Source organism: Mustela nivalis, assembly GCF_964662115.1.
Source record: "Mustela nivalis genome assembly, chromosome: 14".
In the NCBI taxonomy this organism is placed as follows: Eukaryota; Metazoa; Chordata; class Mammalia; order Carnivora; family Mustelidae; genus Mustela; species Mustela nivalis.
Window position 1 is genome coordinate 58,395,706 of NC_139033.1, and position 20,252 is coordinate 58,415,957.

Sequence of the window (20,252 nt, forward strand, 5' to 3'; positions counted from 1 at the left end):
AGATGACATGAACTTGTACATAGAAAACCCTAAGGAATCTACAAGAAAACAAGCCAAAACTGTTAAAATGACGAACGGGTTCAGTACCATTTCAGGTTATGAAAGCTCAATATACAAAAATCAGTTGTGCTTCTCTACACTAGCAATAAGCACTCCAAAAAATAAAATTTAAAAACAGTTCTATTGGTAATACCGTCAAAAGGAATAAAATGCTTAGGAATAAATTTAACAAAAGAAGTGCAAGCCATACACACTGAAAACTACAAAACTTCATTGAAATAAAGATCTAACTCAATGCAAAGACATTCCATGTTCATGGATCAGAAGAGTTAATATTGTTAAAATATCAGTTCTCCCCAGTTTGATGTATAGGTTGAACATAGTCACTGTCAATAACCTAGCTTGCTTTTGGGGGCGGGGGCAGAAATTAACAAGCTGATCCATAAAGCTCATACAGAAATTTAAGAGACCCAGAAAAACCACAACAGTCTTGAAGAACAAAGTTGGGAGGCTCACATTCCAGTTCAGAACTTAACTACAAAGTTATAGGAATTCAGAGATTGTGGTACTGGCATAAGGAGAGAACTATCCATACATGTGAGGTGAAATAAACCCTTATATTTGAAATAAACCCTTATACTTACTATGAATGGACTTTTGAATGGACAGAGACAGTTCAGCTGGTGCTTACACAGCTGGATATCCACATTCAGAGGCATGAAGCTGGACCCCTACTCACAGCATCCACAAAAATTAACTCAAAAATGGTCACAAACCTAAATGTAAGAAATAAAAACTCTAAAATGTAGACATAAATCCTTGTGACACTAGGTTAGGCAATAGGTTTTTACGTATGACACCAAAAACACGAATGACAAGAAATAAATTTGACTTCAAAATTAAAAATTTTGTGATTCGAAGGACACTATGAAGAAAGTGAAAGGACAGTCCCTGTAATGAAAGAAAATGTTTGAAAATCATATATCTGATCAGGACCTTGTATTCAGAATATACAGAAAACTCCTGCGAAAGACAAATAACCAGATCTATGCAAAGGATCCGAATAAACATTTCTTCCAAAAAGATATAGGAATGGCCAGTAAGCACATGAAAAAAGACTCGGCATCACTTAGCATTTCATAATTACAAATCAAAACTGAAGTGAGGCATACTTCACACCCATTAAGATAACTGTAATTAAAAAGATGGGTAATAAGTGTTGGAGAGGAGGTGGAAAATTGGAACCCTCATTCATTCCTGGTGGGAATGTAAAACGGTGCAGCCAATTTGGAAACCATCTGGGAGTTCTCAGAAAGTTAAACCATGTGACCCAAGTTCCATCCCTAGTTATATTTCCTAGAGAAATGAAAACAAATGTCCACAGAAAAACTTGTAGAGCAATATGGTATAACTACCAAACCTGTAAATAGCCCAAATGTCCATCCTCTGCTGTATGGGTAAATAAAACATGGTGTATCCATACACTCAAACGTTTTTTGGCCAAAAAGGAATTAAGTGCTAATCTACTCTACAACATAGATGAACCTTGAAAACATTATGCTAAGAAGCCGGACACAAAAGGTCACATATTTCATAATTCCATTTATATGAAATGTCCAGAATGGGCAAGTTTATAGATTCAGGGAGTAGATTAGTGGTTGCCTCAGGCTGGGGTGAGAAGTAGGGTGAGGACTGTTAATGGGTATGAGGTCTCTTTGGGATGATGGGAATGTTCTATAATTAGACTGTGGTGTTTGCACACAACTCTGTGACTATACTAACACTGTTGAAGTGTAAATATCAATCAGTGAATTTTCTGGTATATGAAAGATGTTTTTCAAAAGTCTTGGAAGTGGCACATAATGATTTCTACTATATCCTTTTGGCTCTACGTGGGGGTAGAAACAGTGAAGGTGGAAATGGTATTCTATATTCTGGGCATCCATGTGCTCAACTAACCTAAAGGGGACTATGACTTGAAGACAAGGAGTGAGTGAGATTCGGCTGGACATCTAGTAATTTCTGCCATCTTCTAGTTGAAGGTGAACCATCACAAAACTGCTGCAAGTTATTGTTGTTAAGTCAACAGTCATTTTTGAGGAAGAGCTTCCTAGTAGCTTGAAATAATACCCTCATTTTTTAAAAAAGCTTTAAATACAGAGAGGTTTGAGAAAATAGAATTGCCCTTACTCTTTATTGCAATGTTGAAGACCAAAAAAAAAAAAAAAGTGGAACAAAACATCTGCTAGCTCAATATGTCCATTTGTTTGTGTGGACTCAGCAGTGAAAAGTGACCATGTCAGGTAATCATCAGTGATGCCTTTATTGGTACCAGCAGGGTATAGGATCCTGGTCTGGTAAGAAGATAAGAAAAGTCCCTGGTACCCAAGAATGTCACAGTCTAATTAAAGAAATACAATGTAGGGACGCCTGGATGGCTCAGTTGGTTAAGCAGCTGCCTTCGGTTCAGGTCATGATCCCAGCATCGTGGGATCGAGTCCCACATCAGGCTCCTTGCTTGGCGGGGAGCCTGCTTCTCCCTCTGACTCTGCCTGCCACTCTGTCTGCCTGTGTTCATTCTCTCTCTCTCTGACAAATAAATCTTAAAAAAAAAAAAAAAAAAAAGAAATACAATGTATATGCATAAAATGTTAAATAACATAGGATAGTTTATAGTTAACTACAAAATGCAAAAAAGCAGACAATAAATGCTATGCAAGTTTACTTAGCCTGAGAAAAAACCTATAACCTGACATATCTGAGGACAGTAAGCATAAGGATACTTTTGGAGAGCTTACTGTGTGGCCGATGCTTTGTAAGCATCTGGTAAGTTTGATCTTGTCCCCTTCTCACACTAAGTGCAAGAATAGAGTCTCCCGGTGGGTGATGTCTCTCCAGGGCCCGTGCACTTATATGCCTCAGTTGTGCTCTGAACCCAGGCTGCACAATAGGACGGGCGAGGAGATTACAGGACCCTGCCGGTTTCTAGATCTCGCTCTCAGAGATTCTGATTTCAGTGGTCTGGTGTGTGCCCTTAACCTCCCTGCCACTGGAGGTTTTTTTTACAAGTTCCCAGAGGTTGACAGTGACTATTGAGCCGGGTGCGAACCACTGTGTTCCTTAGTGTGGTAGGTTCCTCCCCTAACCCCTGAGAGATGATCAGCCCTTTGAAGAAGGTAAGGCAGGACTGGAGACAGCAGATACTGTCTCCTCTTAGAAGTGGTTAGAACTGGACAGCAGCTAAGCTCAAGTAATGCTGTTTTCTACTGTTCCCATCTCTGTCCCACCAGATATGTCTTAGCAGTCACAAGATGCCATTGCCTAGAAATGGACTGTCCTGTGAAGTGGATGGAGGTACAGATGCAGGGGCGCTTGTCTCCGGAGGGTCCTGCTAGTGCATGATAGCCAGAGCAGGGAACATTATAGGGGACTCTTAGGTTGCTAAAGTTACTCGTTGTGTCTGCCCAGAAGTAGAACATTCATTTTCCTTTGCATTCATGGTGTCTGTGCCAGAAGCTTTATTTTTGTTTGCTCCTTACTATGCTTTTTGAGAAGCTCTTATTAAGCGGTTTAAGATGCCTTTATTTGATTGATAACCTATGTCTGATCCTTCCTCTCCGGCCCTTCCCTTTCTTCTAACACTTCAACTGTTAGACTAAAAGCAGTTGCTTCTCTTTTTCCTAGAGCTTTCTTTTCCATTGGCAAAATTTTGTTTTGTTTCGTTTTTTCAGTTTCCATTGATTGCAAAATTAGGACCTGTGCTTTTGTGGTTTCCTATAACCACATCCTCCCTGACCACTTTATAGTTCCTCTATCTTAATGAGTTAATTAGTTCCTTCTAGGATTTTCCTCCCCTTCTGTTACTTCCTTTTTAGAACACCTTACTGCTTTTTCACTGCAGACAGCATTTTAATTTCATGGTTTCATGATTGTTCTTTAACAGTCTTAGAGCACTTTGCTATGACATCATTTCTTGCCCTCCTTTACCCCCCCAACCCCCCATATCCTTTCTTTCTTTGCCATGTTATTTGGATTGTAGTTCTTTGGGATACAGAAATACTGTGGTAGTGCCATGTTGTCTTCCCACAGTAAATATTGTTTATTTGGAAGACAATAAAGTAACCAGGACCTTACTATACACTGACTACTGAGGATGGGAACTAAGTATCATTTAATTATATCCCTCAGGTCATGGGATAGAATGTAACTAAAAGATGCAGAAAGGAATTTTTAGTGGAAGCCACCTTGGCAAATTCAAGCTTGTATTTATGAAGAGTACTTTAAAGGAATAGCCTCTGTAACAAGACCTCCATGATCACTAGAGTCAGGAGGCTTTGCTGGTTTTGGAGATCATGCATATATATGTCTTAGTTAACAGAGTCTAACTATCGAAACAAACAAACAAAAAAACTACAACACATCTGTGACGTAGTATCACATCAAAGCGTAGCTCTCCATCCCAGCTCAGTGGGTCAGGAGGGCGCTGGCGGGCCGTTGGTGCCGCTGTGTATTGATTAAGGGACCCAGACTGCTGGCAGCTGTGCTCTCTTCAGCTTGTTCCAAGGTCTTCCTAGGAATCAATATTCAGCCCTTTCCTGAGAAAAGAGCAGAGAGGATGGTTTGTGGGCATTTTTCATGGTTAAGGACAGGAAGTGGGAAATGGCACTTCTGCTTACTGAAGATATTTTTTTTTTTTAAATGGAGGGAACCTGGCGGCGGGGGGGTGGGGAGGATTGGAAGAAGGTGGTCAAAAGGTATAAACTTACAGATAAGTAAGTACTAGGGATGTAGTGTATGACATGATGACTAACTATGGGTAACACTTGCTATGTGAGGCACAAGGAAGTTGTTGAGACGGTAGATCCTAAGAGTTCTCATCACAAGAAGAAATCTTTTTTCTTTTTATTTTATCTGATGGAGGTTAACTAAGCATAGTGTATAGTCATTTCACACTACATGTAAATCAAACCATCACACAGTGATATGTGTCAATTATTTTTCAATAAAACTGTAAAAAAAAGTTCAAGTTGTAAAAGAACGCAGTGGTTTGAGTATGTAACTGACTCAGTAGGGTTCCTGTCTACACAAAAAGGATTGTAAGATCAAGTAAACACATAATTAAAATTAAGCAACTCTATTAACAGGGAGGAGGTAAAATACAATGTTGTCACTTGACCAGCTCTCCTTTTAACATTCCTAGAATAAAACAATGCACAACTCTTAAATTAGATTTATAATAAGTAGTAACAGAGACCATAAAACCTATTCATTTATTCATTGTTGATAGATTTAGTTACAGCGTAAGGAGCAGTTTATATCCATAACAGATAAAAACAATGCCAGGGTTAGTAAATCTGATTCTTATTACACATGTATTAACAAATCAGATTATTTCAATGGGGCCTCATTAATCAGTCAACAAATCCGTGAGGATCCATCACAGACATGGTTCTCCTAATGGGCTGAGAAGAAACCAAACTAAATGGGGATAAAGACATACTTTAAAAAGAAAGATAAGCAGGAATGTGAGTTTATATATTTGCTATGCAAATTGATAAACCAGATATTCTGGAAGTTGAAAGGATTAAGAGTGCAGGCCCTCTGTAGAGATACAGCCCAAATTGTTGACCGAACCTGTTACTCTGGTGTGAAGTGCCTATGGGAAGAACAGAAAGACACAAAAGTAGAAAATCAAAAACACTTTAATTTAGTAATTGCCAAAATCACAACACAGCTTAGAGAATTGTGTAAAAATCATGCATTTGTTCTTTATGACACGAGGATAGCCAAAAGAAAAAAAAAAAAAGAAAAAAAGCAAACCAATGTGGGTATGTGTCTGTGTTACCTGGGATTCAGCCCAATCTTTTTTTTTTTTTTCAAGATTTTATTTATTTATTTGACAGACAGAGATCACAAGTAGGCAGAGAGGCAGGCAGAGAGAGAGAGGAGGAAATAGGCTCCCTGATGAGCAGAGAGCCCCATGCGGGGCTTGATCCCAGGATCCTGAGATCATGACCTGAGCTGAAGGCAGATGCTTTAACCCACTGAGCCACCCAGGCACCCCATTCAGCCCAATCTTAATAGAAAACTCATCAGCGGTAAGCTAGGAGTTCTAATATAAAAGCCTTATAAATTGTCATCCAAGTACATCATACTTCATATTTAAAAACAAAAAAGCATTTAATAGAGATTTGGATTCTACTGTCACAGACATACAACTATTTGAACTGATTGAGACACATCCTAAGTAACCTATAGAAAAGGCAATATCATTATGCACTATTTCAGTATATTCAAATGTAATAAATTTAATTACAGTTTCAGGCTAAAATAGTTACAAGCAGCATGAAAATATAAGATTCAGTGGGGGGAAAATCATCTAAATAAATGCAAACGTTATTATATTTGAATATTAAAAAGGCAAAACAAAACCGTGAGGCAGTGAGGCCAGGCAGCTCCCTTGTGTGGCTGTGGATGCTAGTAAGACAGGGTAGTTTAGAGAGGATCCTTTTTTTTCCCCCCTAAGAGTTTATTTATTTGAGAGAGAAAGAGAGAGAGCACTCTTGAGAGAGTGAGCATGGTGGTGGGAGAGGCAGAGGGAGAAGCAGGCTCCCCACTCAGCGGAGAGCCCGATGTGGGATTCCATCCCAGGACTCCAGGATCATGACCTGAACCCAAGGCAGATGGCAGATGCTTAACTCACTGAGATACTCAGGTGCCCCAGTTTGGAGAGGATCTTACCTAACAGCATTTTTAATCCTAAATTATCTTTCTTCCTTAACTCTTATGACCATGATTCTCAAAATTGACAAATGTGTAGACCAGTTCCAGAAGGTAAAAAATATCTGTAATTCCCACATGGTTAAATTAATTTTATTGTCATTGAAATATACACAAACATTAAAACAGCAGTCTAAGTTCCTCCTGCCCTGAGCTCTTACAGAAATTTATATATTCAGCATAGGGTATTAACAAAACTACAAAATTACTGTAGTCCGAATGAAAAATATTAGGATTTGTATCAGGAAGATATTTGTGAAAGCGGCACTTTCAAGAATGAGTATGATGAGTAGTGAGTAAGTAAGGGTTGGGAGCTAAGGCTCAGGCAAAGGAATGGAAGTGAGGGGCCGGCGGAGGGACACTGAGCCCTGTGTGTGGCACAGAAAGCAGGTCCTTTGAGCCCTCGTGTGTTGTGTGGGGATATAGGTCTTATATTCTGTGGATAGATCATGAGGGCCTTGAGTATTGAGCCAAAAAGACTTAAAGCCTCGTTCTGTATGAATGAGAACCCCTGAAGACAGATGTGAGTAGAAGAATAAGACGAACCTTATTGTATTCTTGGAAGTTTTATCTGCAGCAATATTTAAATGAGTTGACAGAGTGAAGAACGGAGGGTTGAAAACCCGGCCAAGAGGTCAGCTCCGTGAGAGCAGGGACTTGGTTCAGTACTATATTGCCAGGTTCTAGAACATAGCTGGTCCTCCATTTATGTGTGTTGGATGAATGTAGGATGCCTGAATGAATGGTAGGGGGACATCCAGGTAGACAAGGTTAGAAGATAAAGTCTGGATGAAGAGCTCAGAATACAGATTGGTAGCTGAGAGCATGGATAGGCGAGTTGTCCATAACTAAGTGAGCCCTGAGGGGTGTGTGAAATGATAAAGGAGAGAGAAATAGTGAACAGATTGAGAGAAGAACCTTGATTAACTCCTACAGTTGTTACAGCTCCGGTGTAAAAGGGGAAAACCGTGAAGGTAACAAGGAGAGACCAGAAAGGAGCATTAGGAGATGACAGTGGCCCCGCAGCCAATCCGGCTGGACCTGTGCATGTCCGGCTTAGAAATTTTCATTTTAAATTTTGAATCTGATTTTGTTTAAAGCAGACTTCCTTTGAAGGATTCATGGGTTCTAGTTTCCCCAGGATTACAAATGATTTTGACAAGTGTGTAAGACTTAATGTTGAGGGGATCAGGGCCAAACCAGGCAAGAGAAGTATATCCCAGAAGCATTCTGGATCTGGGGAAATTTCAGAGGGATATTAACACATTTTGGAATTTAACACCCATTTCTTTTAAACTTCTTGTTACTACATCTTTGAGCTAAATATATAAGTTTTAGCATGTTACATATAGTACTTAAGCAACAGGATAATTATTATCACACAAAAAATGTTTACTTTAGGGATTCATTTAATGTCGTGTCTCTATTAGTGGCCTACCTTAGGACATTTTAAGTGATTATATTAAATTTTATTTCCAGACAATTTTTGTGAAACTTCTTTTGCCTAAAGCAGGTACATGGTTCAGTTGTTTAAAAAAAAAAAAGGCATAAGCTCAAAAACAGGCACTGGCTTCTTACTACTTTATAGCTTTGAAAATCGTCCTGAATTCTCTTGACAAGAGTGTTTACTACATCAGCTAGCCGTAGGACTTAACACTAAATTTTCATTTTGATTAACTTGACTGCAATTGTTTCTTGGCTGCCTCTTTAGAGCCCACTGTGGAATAAAATTAAAACAGTTTTATGATAGAGCAGTTTAGTTGCAAAAAATGACAGTTTTCTTTTTCCCTGAATGGTGGTTGTGTTTTTCCTCTGAGTTTCCTTACCTACCTGCCATGGCTCTGGTTTCTCCTGGCTCCGATCTAGCATTTACAGTCCTGCCAGATTAATTCTCCTAAAGCAGAGCTTTGGCCAGTCTCTCATCCCCAAACCCTTTTCTGGCTCCTCCCATTGCCAGAGAATTAGGACCAGCCCCAAAGCTATCTATTCCTCTTGACATTTTCTTGATCTTCTCTGCCAAAGTCACCGTCTCCACTCCAGATTCTTTATTCCTCTTGCCTAGCACCAGTCATGTCCTACCTTACTTCAAAGCACATGTGAGCACATCTCACCCAGAGGATGTCAGCTTCCTGAATGCAGGGACCAAGCTCTCTTTTCATTTTCGCCCACTCCTCCATTGATTGTTGCATGAAAGATCCTCCATAAATGACTGCCAGTCTTCGACATGGACACATTAAATATGTAGATCACGTATTCCTCAATAAGGCTGTTTTCAGAAAAAGCTAAGCAAATAAGGAGATACGTGTTTGTTGGATAAATGAATTAAAGATACCTTAAAATGCCAACCTTGCAAACTACTCCTCTTATATGCAGTCCTCCTGATCCTCTTAACCTTTACTTTTTCTTTTTTCCCATATAGCTCCTTTCACTTTCTAATGCATTCATAATTTCATTACTCATTTTTGTTGCTGTTACTGTCTCTCTCCTTCCTTGAGTGAGAGTTGGAGCTAAGGGTCAGTTTTTTAGATGATGGTTGGCAGGTTTTTTGTTTTTTTTTTTTTTAAGATTTTATTTATTTATTTGACAGAGATCACAAGTAGGCAGAGAGGCAGGCAGAGAGAGGAGGAAGCAGGCTCCCTGCTGAGCAGAGAGCCCGATGCGGGACTTGATCCCAGGACCCTGAGATCATGACCCGAGCTGAAGGCAGTGGCTTAACCCACTGAGCCACCCAGGCACCCTGGTTGGCAGTTTTTAAGGCAAAAGTCAGTGTGGTGTTGAAAGAACAGGGGAAGACATAGAGGGACCCCATAGTCCGTTCCTGCTATGCGGCCTCAGGCGTGTTTCCTACCTGCCCTGAAGTTAGGGCATTTCCTCACCTGTAGGAAGATAATAGGACTTAAATTACGAAGTTTATATAAGGATGGAATTCTAGGGTGAAAAAGCGCACAGTAAATAAAATTAGTAGTTGACGTTTCCTCATCCCTCCTAACATCATGTGACAGATTTGGTGAGCCACATTTCCCATCGCTGGCACAGTGCATCTTCATGGCCCCTCTGTGAAGCAGGGCGCTGTTGTTGCTCCATCTCACCGAGGGGAAAAGGTTTCTGTCCAAGACCGCATAGTGGTGGGGCACAGAGCTTTGACTAGACCAGATCTGTTGGACTTCCTGGCCGGTGCTTATAACCCCTCCTGCCTCCCGGTGGGAAGCCTCAGGGAAAACCAGAGGACTCCTCCTTTGGAGTAGTGCTTCCAGATCTTTATTTCTGCTCCAGCATGCTTGAGGGGTCTGCAGAGCACTCGTTAAGTACCAGCAGCCTCCTCGGGAGGACATTGTGAACCTTGTCTCCCAAAGTGTGAAGAGCAGGGGAGTCTGGTTTCGGAAGTTTCGCTGGGAGTAGGACCTCTCATTCCTGCTAGGGGGCCTCTTCCAGATCTGCAGCTTTTTCTCCATCCTTCTCAACCCTCCTCCCCATCTGTGTCTCCAGCGACCAAGGTGAAGTATTCTTTCATTAAGACTATTTGAAAGATTATGGCTTTACTGCATTAGAAACAGATTTGATGGCTTATGATTGTGATAACCAGTTACAGCTTCCTCGACTTCTTTTGTGTTGCAAAAGTACTGAAACTTGTTAGTGAACTTTGAATTCCATTCAAAACACCCAGTGAAATCCCTGACTCTTGGTTATTGTGATATAATAACCTTCAGAAATAAGAAAGGCTAACTGTTTTCTGTATAAAGAAATGAGCCTTTTCAGATATTATCTGAGCATTGAAAATGACTAAACCGGGATTAATGAGATAGATCGTTTCAGCATCTTAAAAAAAAAAAAAAAAAAGTCTTTTTAAGTTTCAGGGGATGAATATCTCTCTTGAAATAATTTATTTGCCATTGGTTCAGATGCTAAAAATGTACCTCAGAAAATATCAAAATGAAAAAAAAAATTCATTTGCATGCTGTAATGTGTCATTATTTTTAATTGGGAAATTTGGTAGGGGGCCAGAAAGAACTGGCAAAACATACACAATTTCAAAGGAGATACTAGCATTTAATTTCAAGTACTGTTTCAACAGAGAAGTTTATTATATATTTTTGGTAGTCGTATTTTAGTGATTAAGAGCATGAGCCTTGGAGTCAGTCTGAGTTGGGCCTGAATCTTCACTTTCCTTCTGATTAAATCTGTGAGCTCAGACCTATCACTTAACATTCTGAACCTTGATTCTTCCCACCTGTAAAGAAGGAACAATACCTACCTCATAATATTATTGCATCCATGTAATAATGCATGCAAAGCACCTGGGTGGTACCCAACATATTGTTGTCAATAAATGTTTTATTAGCCTTGAGTTCAGTCATTTAGATAAAATGAGGTTTTCAGAATATCTTCGCAGGTAAGTGGAAACATTTTTAGGGCATCCTGTGTGCCATTGTCTGCTTGTTGTAGTATGCCTTTTTTGTGCTCATTTGGAGGGAAGCTTATGTCATGTTGAGATGAACTATCGATTTCTGCATTAGTGAAGTTTTAACTAAGGAAATTTTACTGCAGAGTATGAAGCAAGCAGATGCTAATTCTAAGTTTCTTATACAAAATTATGTCTTTCAGGAGAATGCATTGAAGGGCTGCGGGAAAACGAATACCTTCTGATTCATTCGTGCCGTCAGTGGACCACCATCACTGCCCACAGCCTGGAGGAGGGACACTACGTCATTGGGCCAAAGATAGAGATCCCAGTGCATTATGCAGGTACAGCTCCCTTCAAGGGGTGAGAAAGGCAGAGGAAGGGATTTGAATATGCAAATTTCCCCCTCCTGAATGAGAAAATAGGATTTGTCTATGAACTAGAGTATGATGACTTAGAAAAAGAAGAATCAAATGCGTTTCTGTGGTTATTTTATCTGTCAGTGAAAGTTCACTTTCATTTTGTCATAGGCAGTTTCTGATTAATTGCATGTAGTTATATGTGGATTCTTACTAGACATTTATAAAATGAATCCTTTACAAACACAGAGAACGTCTCTGTCGTCCTGGGATGGCATCCGCCGTGTCTGAGTAACCCTGGGCACCACTTGGGTGTTGCTTTGGGGCATGGCTTTACAAGACACCACTTGGCAAATGAGCATTGTGGGCTGACTTTAGGAATACTGGGGTGGAAGCTCGGATACCTGGGCATGGCCCTCTTTGCAACAAGGCATGTGGGATATAGGTAGTGAAGATGCCCTCTCTGCTTTAGTGAATAAATCAGGGTGAGAGCTGCCATTTCACCTCACTTTGAACACCATTCAGTTCAACGATGCCATTGAACCAGCTTTACTGTATTGTATGTGTCAGCCCTGTCTAGGAGTTCGGGATACATCTAGTGGCTTAAATACAGGTTCAGTAGTGCTGGCTTACAAATGCATTGTAAAAAACAAACAAACAAACATGTGATCCTGTATTTATCTCTGTGGCTTATAGATCATTATGTAAAGAATCTTGATTTTTTTTCTCTGTAATTATTCAGTTTTTCAGATTCTGTAGGAGAACTCTTTGATCGATTACTTAGAAATTACGCAGCCCTAGACTGCCATTATGTTTTTGAGTGAAACCTTTATAATGCCCAGAGAGGTGCCTGCCTTTCAGGAAAAGGGACCTCACTGTGGTTCCACTGGCTAGAATGGCACAAATGTAAGTGTTTCATATGTATTGTATAAATGAATAGTTTGGCCCCCATTTCGACCCCTAGGAGATTGAAATTGCCAGTATGACCTCAGGATCACCCAGCTTCTCAAAACTCTTCTTAAAAAAAAAAATTATAAGAAAGAATTTCTCTAGCCTGAAAGTTTGCCCCCTAGAGTTATGTTTGCTGACCATAGGAGTTGCGTTCATGGAAAAAGGAGGAACGTATGGCAACAGAAAGTATTACACCATTGGATTGGGAGCCAGGGCAGAGGGACCAGAGAACAAGAAAACCTTCTGGCCTGCCCAGTCTCTCCTGCGAGGAGGTTCCATGACAGGTGAGATCTGTGCTATTTGTAGGAAGCCCAAACTCCTGGTGCTTGTCTTTTATGGAAAACTGTAAAGGAAGGTGTAAGTCTGTGCTTGATCTCACATACGCAGCTTTACCTGATATACCCTTGCTCTTCTCATCATAGATTGAGTTTTCTTTCAGTCTTCCTTGATCTCACTGTGAATAGCTTATCAATGCGGTCTTCCCAAAGGAATGCTTTCCTTTGGTCCTTAGCTTAAATCTCCATAGAGACTCCAAACTGCCACTGGACTTGTTGGCTTATTTCTCAAAGTCCCCTGGGGCTGGTTCTAATCCGCTTCTCCACACTCCCCTTTTCTGCCCTGGAGAGCAAACCCCCCCTCTAGTGAGCCTGATTGCCTCACTGTTAGCCGGACATACCGGCTACTTTTCCATGCATGCGATTCCCTGGCCGGAGTGGCCTTCCTCAGCCTTGTTCTTATCATCATCAGGGCCTGTCCTTGTATCAGGCGGGTGCGGGCGTCCCCACTCTGCGGGTGGGGTCTCCACGTGTATGTATGGTGTCTCAGGTTCATTTGACACAGACCCCAGTCTTCATTCAGTTACCTTTTCCTGGATACACATATAACTTCACTTGCTAGTTGGACTGTACATTCCTCAACAAGTGAGCCTGATTCTTTTTTAACTTACAAAAATTTTAATTCCAGCCTGGCTAACATACAGTGTTATGTGAGTTCCAGGTATACAATATAGTGATTCTACAATTCCATATATAGTACTTACTGCTCATCATGGTAAGTGTACGCTTTATCCCCTTCACCTGTTTCCCCCTCCGCCGCCCGCCTCCCATCCCCCACCCGTCTCCCCTCTGGCTATCTGCTTGTTCTCTATAGTTAAGGCAGTGAGGGACGGATGCCTGGGTGGCTCAGTTGGTTAAGCAGCTGCCTTCGGCTCAGGTCATGATCCCAGCGTCCTGGGATAAAGTCCCACATCGGGCTCCTTGCTAGGCAGGGAGCCTGCTTCTCCCTCTGCTTCTGCCTGCCATTCTGTCTGCCTGTGCTTGCTCTCCCCCACCCCCCGATAAATAAATAAAATCTTTAAAAAAAAAAAAAAAGGCAGTGAGACTCATTCTAAAAAAACCTTTGTGAATCCTTTGGATCTGTCCACAAAAGATATAATTCTTTATTGCTGTAGATGCTTAAGGGCTCTCAACCTGGCTACACATTGAAGTGTCCTAGAGAACTTTAAAAATGACCAGTGCCCAGACTCCATCTCCAGAGGTTCTGCTGTAACTAGTCCTGAGTGTGGGCTGGGCATCAGGATTTTAAATTATGTAGTTAAATTATGCAGCTGAGGTTGGGACCTGCTGTTCTGGATTGGATATTCACGGTGTCAGAAGAAAAGATTTCCCCAAGAATTTGTGTTTTATTGTCTTGAACATTTTTTTTTTTTTAATTAACAGCCATTCAGCTTCCACTAGGAAGAAAGATATGATATGTTCAACAGCTTAGTCTTTATCTGTAAGGAAGATGGTGGTTCACTTAACTCAGAAATGGGGTAGGGTGGGTAGGGGGGATAGGTGGAGTGAGTAGGGGGATGGGTTAAACAGGTGATGGGGATTAAGGAGGGCATTTGCCATGATGAGCACTGGGTGATATATGGAAGTGTTGAATCATTAGATTGTATACCTGAAACTGATATAACGCTGTATGTTAACTATACTGGAATTAAAATTGAGAAGAAAAGGAAATGATACTTTTTTTAGTTGAAAATTTGAGGTTGCCAAAGCTAAAAGGAAACATAGACTCTAAGATCATAGTACCTCACGTGGAAGAAAGTATCTTAAAAGGAAAAAAAAAACCTTGAAATAGGACTGCTTTCGTTCAGGCTGTTATAACAAGTACTGTAGATGGGGGGATTATAAACAGTTCATCTCTCACCGTTCTGGAGACAGGCACCATCCGGGGTCTGGTGTCTGGTTTGCAGGTAGGTGGTGGTCTTCTCGCTGTGTGCTCAGTTGGTGGAGAGACTCCACCGTCTCTCTCCTGTCTCTTCGATGAGGGCACTAATCCCATTCGTGAGGATGACTTAGTGATTACTAGGATATTTGAAAGGAAAAGTGGTCCTTCTCTAAACCTCCCCAACCCTGTCCTTGTGCCGCTATTGATTTCTGTCTGATTCGGTTTTTACCATGAAGATGGGGCAGAACAGCCCATTTCTAACCAGACCCCACTGTTGATTCTTTCCTTTGCTTGTTGTCTTTGTCCTGCAAGGAGAGCTTTTCTTCTCTCCCATTTATTTATTTGCTTACTCACCTTTTACAGAATTATGGATTGTTACTTCAATCATTGGGTTATAATCTATTCCTGTCCTTATATATTTTGATGTTCAGATTGTCCCAGATTTAGCCATTTGCATCCAGCTGGCCCATATATCTCTTGGCATGCCCCCTTCATTTTTCTAAGCAGGTCCTTCTGGTAGAAGCAGCAACCATTCTTCCCCGTGGGGCCCTGAACTATCCTGCTCCAGGCAGCGCTCGTCACTTTGTGTAAATGGTTGCCCTTGGATTTGTGTAGTGCACAGCCTGGGCAGCTGTATGCAGCTCTATTCATGTGTATTTCAGAATATGAGACAGCTCAGCATTTTTAGGAAAATCACAGTTCAGAGTGCCTTTCCCATATTCTTCATCAGAAATTTTCATGAAATTCCTCATGTGAAAAAAATGTTTCATAAAACTTTGAGAAAAGATAAAATATGAATTGAACTTCTTCTCAGAGCCATGCTCTGATACGATGGGACTAAGAGTCGCCTTAAACTGAATTCTAAAATTAGGAGATGTGTTTTGGAAAAAAAAAAAAAAAGAAAGACCTTCTTTCCTTCTGGGAAAACAATTTTCTCATTTTGGATAAGTAAGAGTTTTCTTGGTATAACAAACAATTGATTCCAAGAGAGGGAGCGTGTTCAGTCCGCGTCGCATATTTCGCGAACAGTAGAGAAAAATTGGCATCGTGTTTAGAAAAGCAATTGCTGCTTTCACACAAGTTTTATTCACAAGGCATCGCCAATAAATCGTGTCTAAACTTTCTGACTTCTCAGTGCATCCAAAAGGGCAGAGATTTCCTAAGGAACGTGCAGTGCACAACTCAGAATTTTTCTGCATTCTGCAGACTCAGACCACGTAAATGACTGCTTGGCTCTCCCTCAAAGATTGCTCATTCATCCTGTATGCTTGCTTCCCCTCTGCCCGGTCTCTCCTGACATACTAAACCAAAAACCAGATCTATTTAAAAAGAAATTGTTTCAGCCATGTGCCACTTTGTTATAGCCAAGCTTTTCTAAAGATGAGTGATTTTCGCTTTACAATTCACATTTCTGTTCCTCAGATTCCTTTGTCTCTGTAGCTCAGCGGGGTCCGTCAGGCAGACACAAGTTGGTTACCATGAAAGCTCCTACCTCGGGATTCCTTACGTATGCCGACCCCCTCTAGGGCATTAAACCAAATTTTGTACTCACAATATGACACCCCCCCCTTTAAAACTAATATAAACTTCAGGCTTCCCCAAAACCTGGGTATGCATGCCATTGCCTCTGAAATCTCATTTCCCTTCCTCAGCTCTGCATTCCCAATCTGTGGAAAGGAGATTTACTTAGGCAATGTCATGAAGGTTCTTTGTGACCTAACTTATGTCAGTGACTCAGTGCCATGCCAGGCACATAACGAGCACTCTTCAGTGTTACCGCCTTGTTATCACCTCTCATGGAAGCCATCTCCAGATAGCTGTCTATAAAGACGACGCTTGGAGAAACCAAATGGATCAGAATGTGATGTATCTGTATGTCTCAGGTGTCCCCCCCTCCCCCCCGCCCATGCCATTTGAGCAGTAGTGGAATTCTGACTGGGTCTATGAAAATCTAAGTCATCTGATGGAACGCTTGCTGTCATCACGGGCGAACAGATTGCTATTGGAACACACGCATCAGAGAGAAACGGCAGCCACGTTTGGCTTCTATTTTTAAATTCTCATCCTCCTGCAAATCCGGTGAATCTATAACAAGCAAAAATGATCTCAGGCCTTCCTTACTAGCTACGATATGTACAGAAATAAGTAACAGTGGAGCACAAGGTTAGTGGAAGGTTTGCTTATGAAGTCTGCAGGGCTCTTACTCAGCAAGCACCTGGATTTCTGTCGGCAGTGCCTGTTTTTAAAGATGTGGGTGTGCAGTCTGTCTCTCAGGCAAAATTATAGTAATGTGGTATCTACATAACCTTGAAGTGTAATTACTGAACAAAAGGAAATGTCGAAACAAGCTAATTTTATTCTCCTGGGTTGCGAGTTTAATTAGCATGAATCATCTATTTACAAAAGTAACTACTAGCATTGAACAACACTTCGTGTACTTTCTGTATTACATGAGATAAAGCCTGGGTTTTAAAATTAAAGTAACCAAACTTTCTTTCAGAAAGGTCTATGGACTAACAGAGTATGCCAAGGAACATTATCTCCGCCAGTTTTGCCAGTGATAAATATTAGATACTGAAGAAATAACTACTTTTCGTAATTGAATCTTTAGGTCACAGTTAGCATAAACTACTCACATTTATTTAGTGCTATTACCTAAACACTTTGTTAACTCAACGTTTTACTTTTTATTTATTCATGCAGGTTTCACAACAAAGCCAGGAGATGGGTTCTGTTATTACCTGCATTTTTCACAAGTACAAATTGAAGTTCAAAGATTTAGTTAAGTGTCCTATAATATTACACAGCTAGGAAGTATGATTCGAACCCAGGATATGTTGCTCCAGAGTCTGCTTCCCTCACTGCTGTTGCCTGGAGAGTGCTAGAAGGCAACTGTCCACACCTCGGGCGTTCTAACCATTGTACAGGAGAGAGTTTTGTTAGAATTAGTAAGGTGACTTTCACTTTCTTCCCCTTTCACATGCAGCTCAATACTTGTATTCTGACTCTAGAGGAAAATGAAGTAAATACATATTTATCTTGACCTTTCCCAGATTTATAAGTCGTCTGCAGACAGGTAACATTCCCATCTCTGAATAAATTACCAGGAAGAAACAAAGGCAGAAGAGCTTCCCAAGGAGCCCCTTGGACTTGGAGAGGGCAGTGCAATGGAGCCTGGTGAGAGCAGGGAGGTTGGGGCCTGGGGAAAGCATGTTGTAAATGTGGATAAGGAAACTGTCTGTCTCCAGAGGGGTGCTGTCAGTGAAGGAAAGCAAGGCAATTATATAACTAAGGGGGGTAAAAATGAGTGGAAGGTGAGAGCAAGCAAGGAGCAACCACACTTCTTAAGATATATTAAAAAGAAACCCAGAGAGAGGACGTAAGAGCCAAAAGTTTCTACTATTCACTTTTAAGAATAATGAATTCTGAAGAATCTAGGCTAGGAGGAATGATTCAGAAGGGAAAAGAAGGGGAGACTATTTGAGTAATATAATAGCCCAGTGTCTGGAATATTGTCCTTGTCCATATTTTTTTCCTTGAAAAGCATTTTTTCCTCTTTCCCTCCACTTCTTTGCTTCATGAAGTCATTGTTGTCGCTGTTAATAACATAGATTTATAGTCGGAGCTTAGGTGGATGTTATCTTTGGGACACTTGAACTCAAAGCAAGGATAAAGAAATCAGGTAAGCAGCTGCCTTGGAGAAAAAGGATGGCTCAGAAAGGAAATGGACTGTCACCAACCATTGGTATAGTTTTCTAGTCTCACTTCTCAGTGCTTAAGAACAATAACTGCAAGAAATGTGAGTATGAATGATACTTGTGATAAGATGATATTAGGGATTATTTTGATTTAGTTAGGGGTGATACTACTTTTATAGTTATGAGGAAGATGTCTTTGTTTTTTTAGAGGTACGTACTACATTACTTAGGGGGAAATGTGGTTATAATTTATAAAATACTTTGCCTGAAACAAACATAAAAATAGGTGAATATAAGATAAGCTGTTAAAATCGTTCAGTTTTGATGAAGAGTAAATGGGGTGTTTATGATCCTAATTTTCTATGTTTGAAACTTTGTAATAAAAAGGACTGTTACTTACCAACCAGTAGCAAAGTTAGTTGTGATACAAAACTCTTAAGTGGTTTTCTTACCAAAACATGCTGCCTCAATCCTTAAGTCTTATTCGTAGTCTTGGGTGATTTCTGTAGGGGTGAAAGTTCACCTTTCACTGGGTGGTTTGTTCTGGTGTTGAGTGTTTGTGGACCGGCCTGGGAAAAGGTGAACGTGGGAAGAAGTTCCATCTTCGCAGCTTGGTGGTGCCATCCGGCTCGTGGCTTCCCGAGGAGACTTGATGGCTCTCAGCAGGGACCAGTTTCCAGGGGGTGCCCAAGCTGGTGGTAGTGATTTATGTAAAACGGTTAACGGGGTATGTGTAAAGATTTGGGGGAGGAAGGAAATTTTTTTTTTTTTTAGTTTGTTCTTAAAATGGGAGCTTTACAGGAGATAGGGAAAGGGGAAATATGTGAGCCAGTTCCATGGAGAGCTATTGGATGTCATCTGTGTGGCCTCTTCTGATCTAGAAACGCTGGTGAAATGACTTCAGTGAAACCGTGAGAATGCCTCAATTGCTCTTTTCACATTTCAGCCTGTTTACTCTTGTAAATCATACACTGACTCTACAAGTAGAAAATCCAGGATTGGGGCATGTGGGTGGCTCAGTGGGTTAAGCCTCTGCCTTCGGCTCAGGTCATCTCAGGGTCCTGGGATCAGGCCCCACATCAGACTCTCTGCTCAGTGGGAAGCCTGTTTCCCCCTCTCTCTCTGCCTGCCTCTCTGCCTACTTGTGATTTCTCTCTCTGCCAAATAAATAAATAAAATCTTAAAAAAAAATCTAGAATTAAAAATACCAAGAAAACAACAACAGCAAAAATCTGAGGCACAAAACCAGCATGGTGTTTGGGATTTAAAACTCCTGGGCTGCTCTTTTCTAGACCTTTTCTTCTGGTATGTTAGTATTGAATGGAAAGTTGGTACTTGAATGGGAGACCTCCCGTTCAAGTATAATTTAACCTATGAGATAATGCGATTAGCATCGGGTGGAAAGTTTGAACAGGCTGCCTGAAACCACACTGTTAATGGAGTGTTTATAGCATGGGCGGGGATGGGCTTGTCTCACTTCATAATTTGATTTCCATGTTGGATTTGTACCTCTAAATGAGTGCAAATCTTTTTTTTAAAGGTGACCTTTTAAAAGGTTCCTTTTCGGCTTTGAGGAATTGCTTTGAGGTTTTTTTGTTTGTTTGTTTGTTTTTCCTTCTTTCTTTGCAGAAAACAGACTTAATAGTATGTTCGAAAACTGATTGTAGTGCTGGTCAAACTTCCTGAAGTCACACCACCCTTGCTTAGAACTGGAATCCCTTACCACTTTATGAGTCACTCTCCGTGAGGTGGTGTGCTGGCCTTCTGTTAAACTGCTTCCCCATCTGGGAAGTTGTCAGGTGTATTCTACACAGGAAAACAACGAGCCACGTGGATCCCAACCAGACC

General features: G+C 40.9%; 1 protein-coding gene across 2 annotated transcripts in view; it reads left to right on the forward strand.

The window, feature by feature from the left end:
* Positions 1–20,252, forward strand: part of GAREM1 (GRB2 associated regulator of MAPK1 subtype 1) — a 199,883-nt gene that overhangs the window by 65,660 nt on the left and 113,971 nt on the right. For both annotated transcript variants that reach the window (XM_082699589.1, XM_082699590.1), the window contains exon 2: positions 11,383–11,523. In XM_082699589.1, coding sequence (XP_082555715.1) covers positions 11,383–11,523 — 141 coding nt within the window. The remainder of the gene's footprint in view (positions 1–11,382; positions 11,524–20,252) is intronic.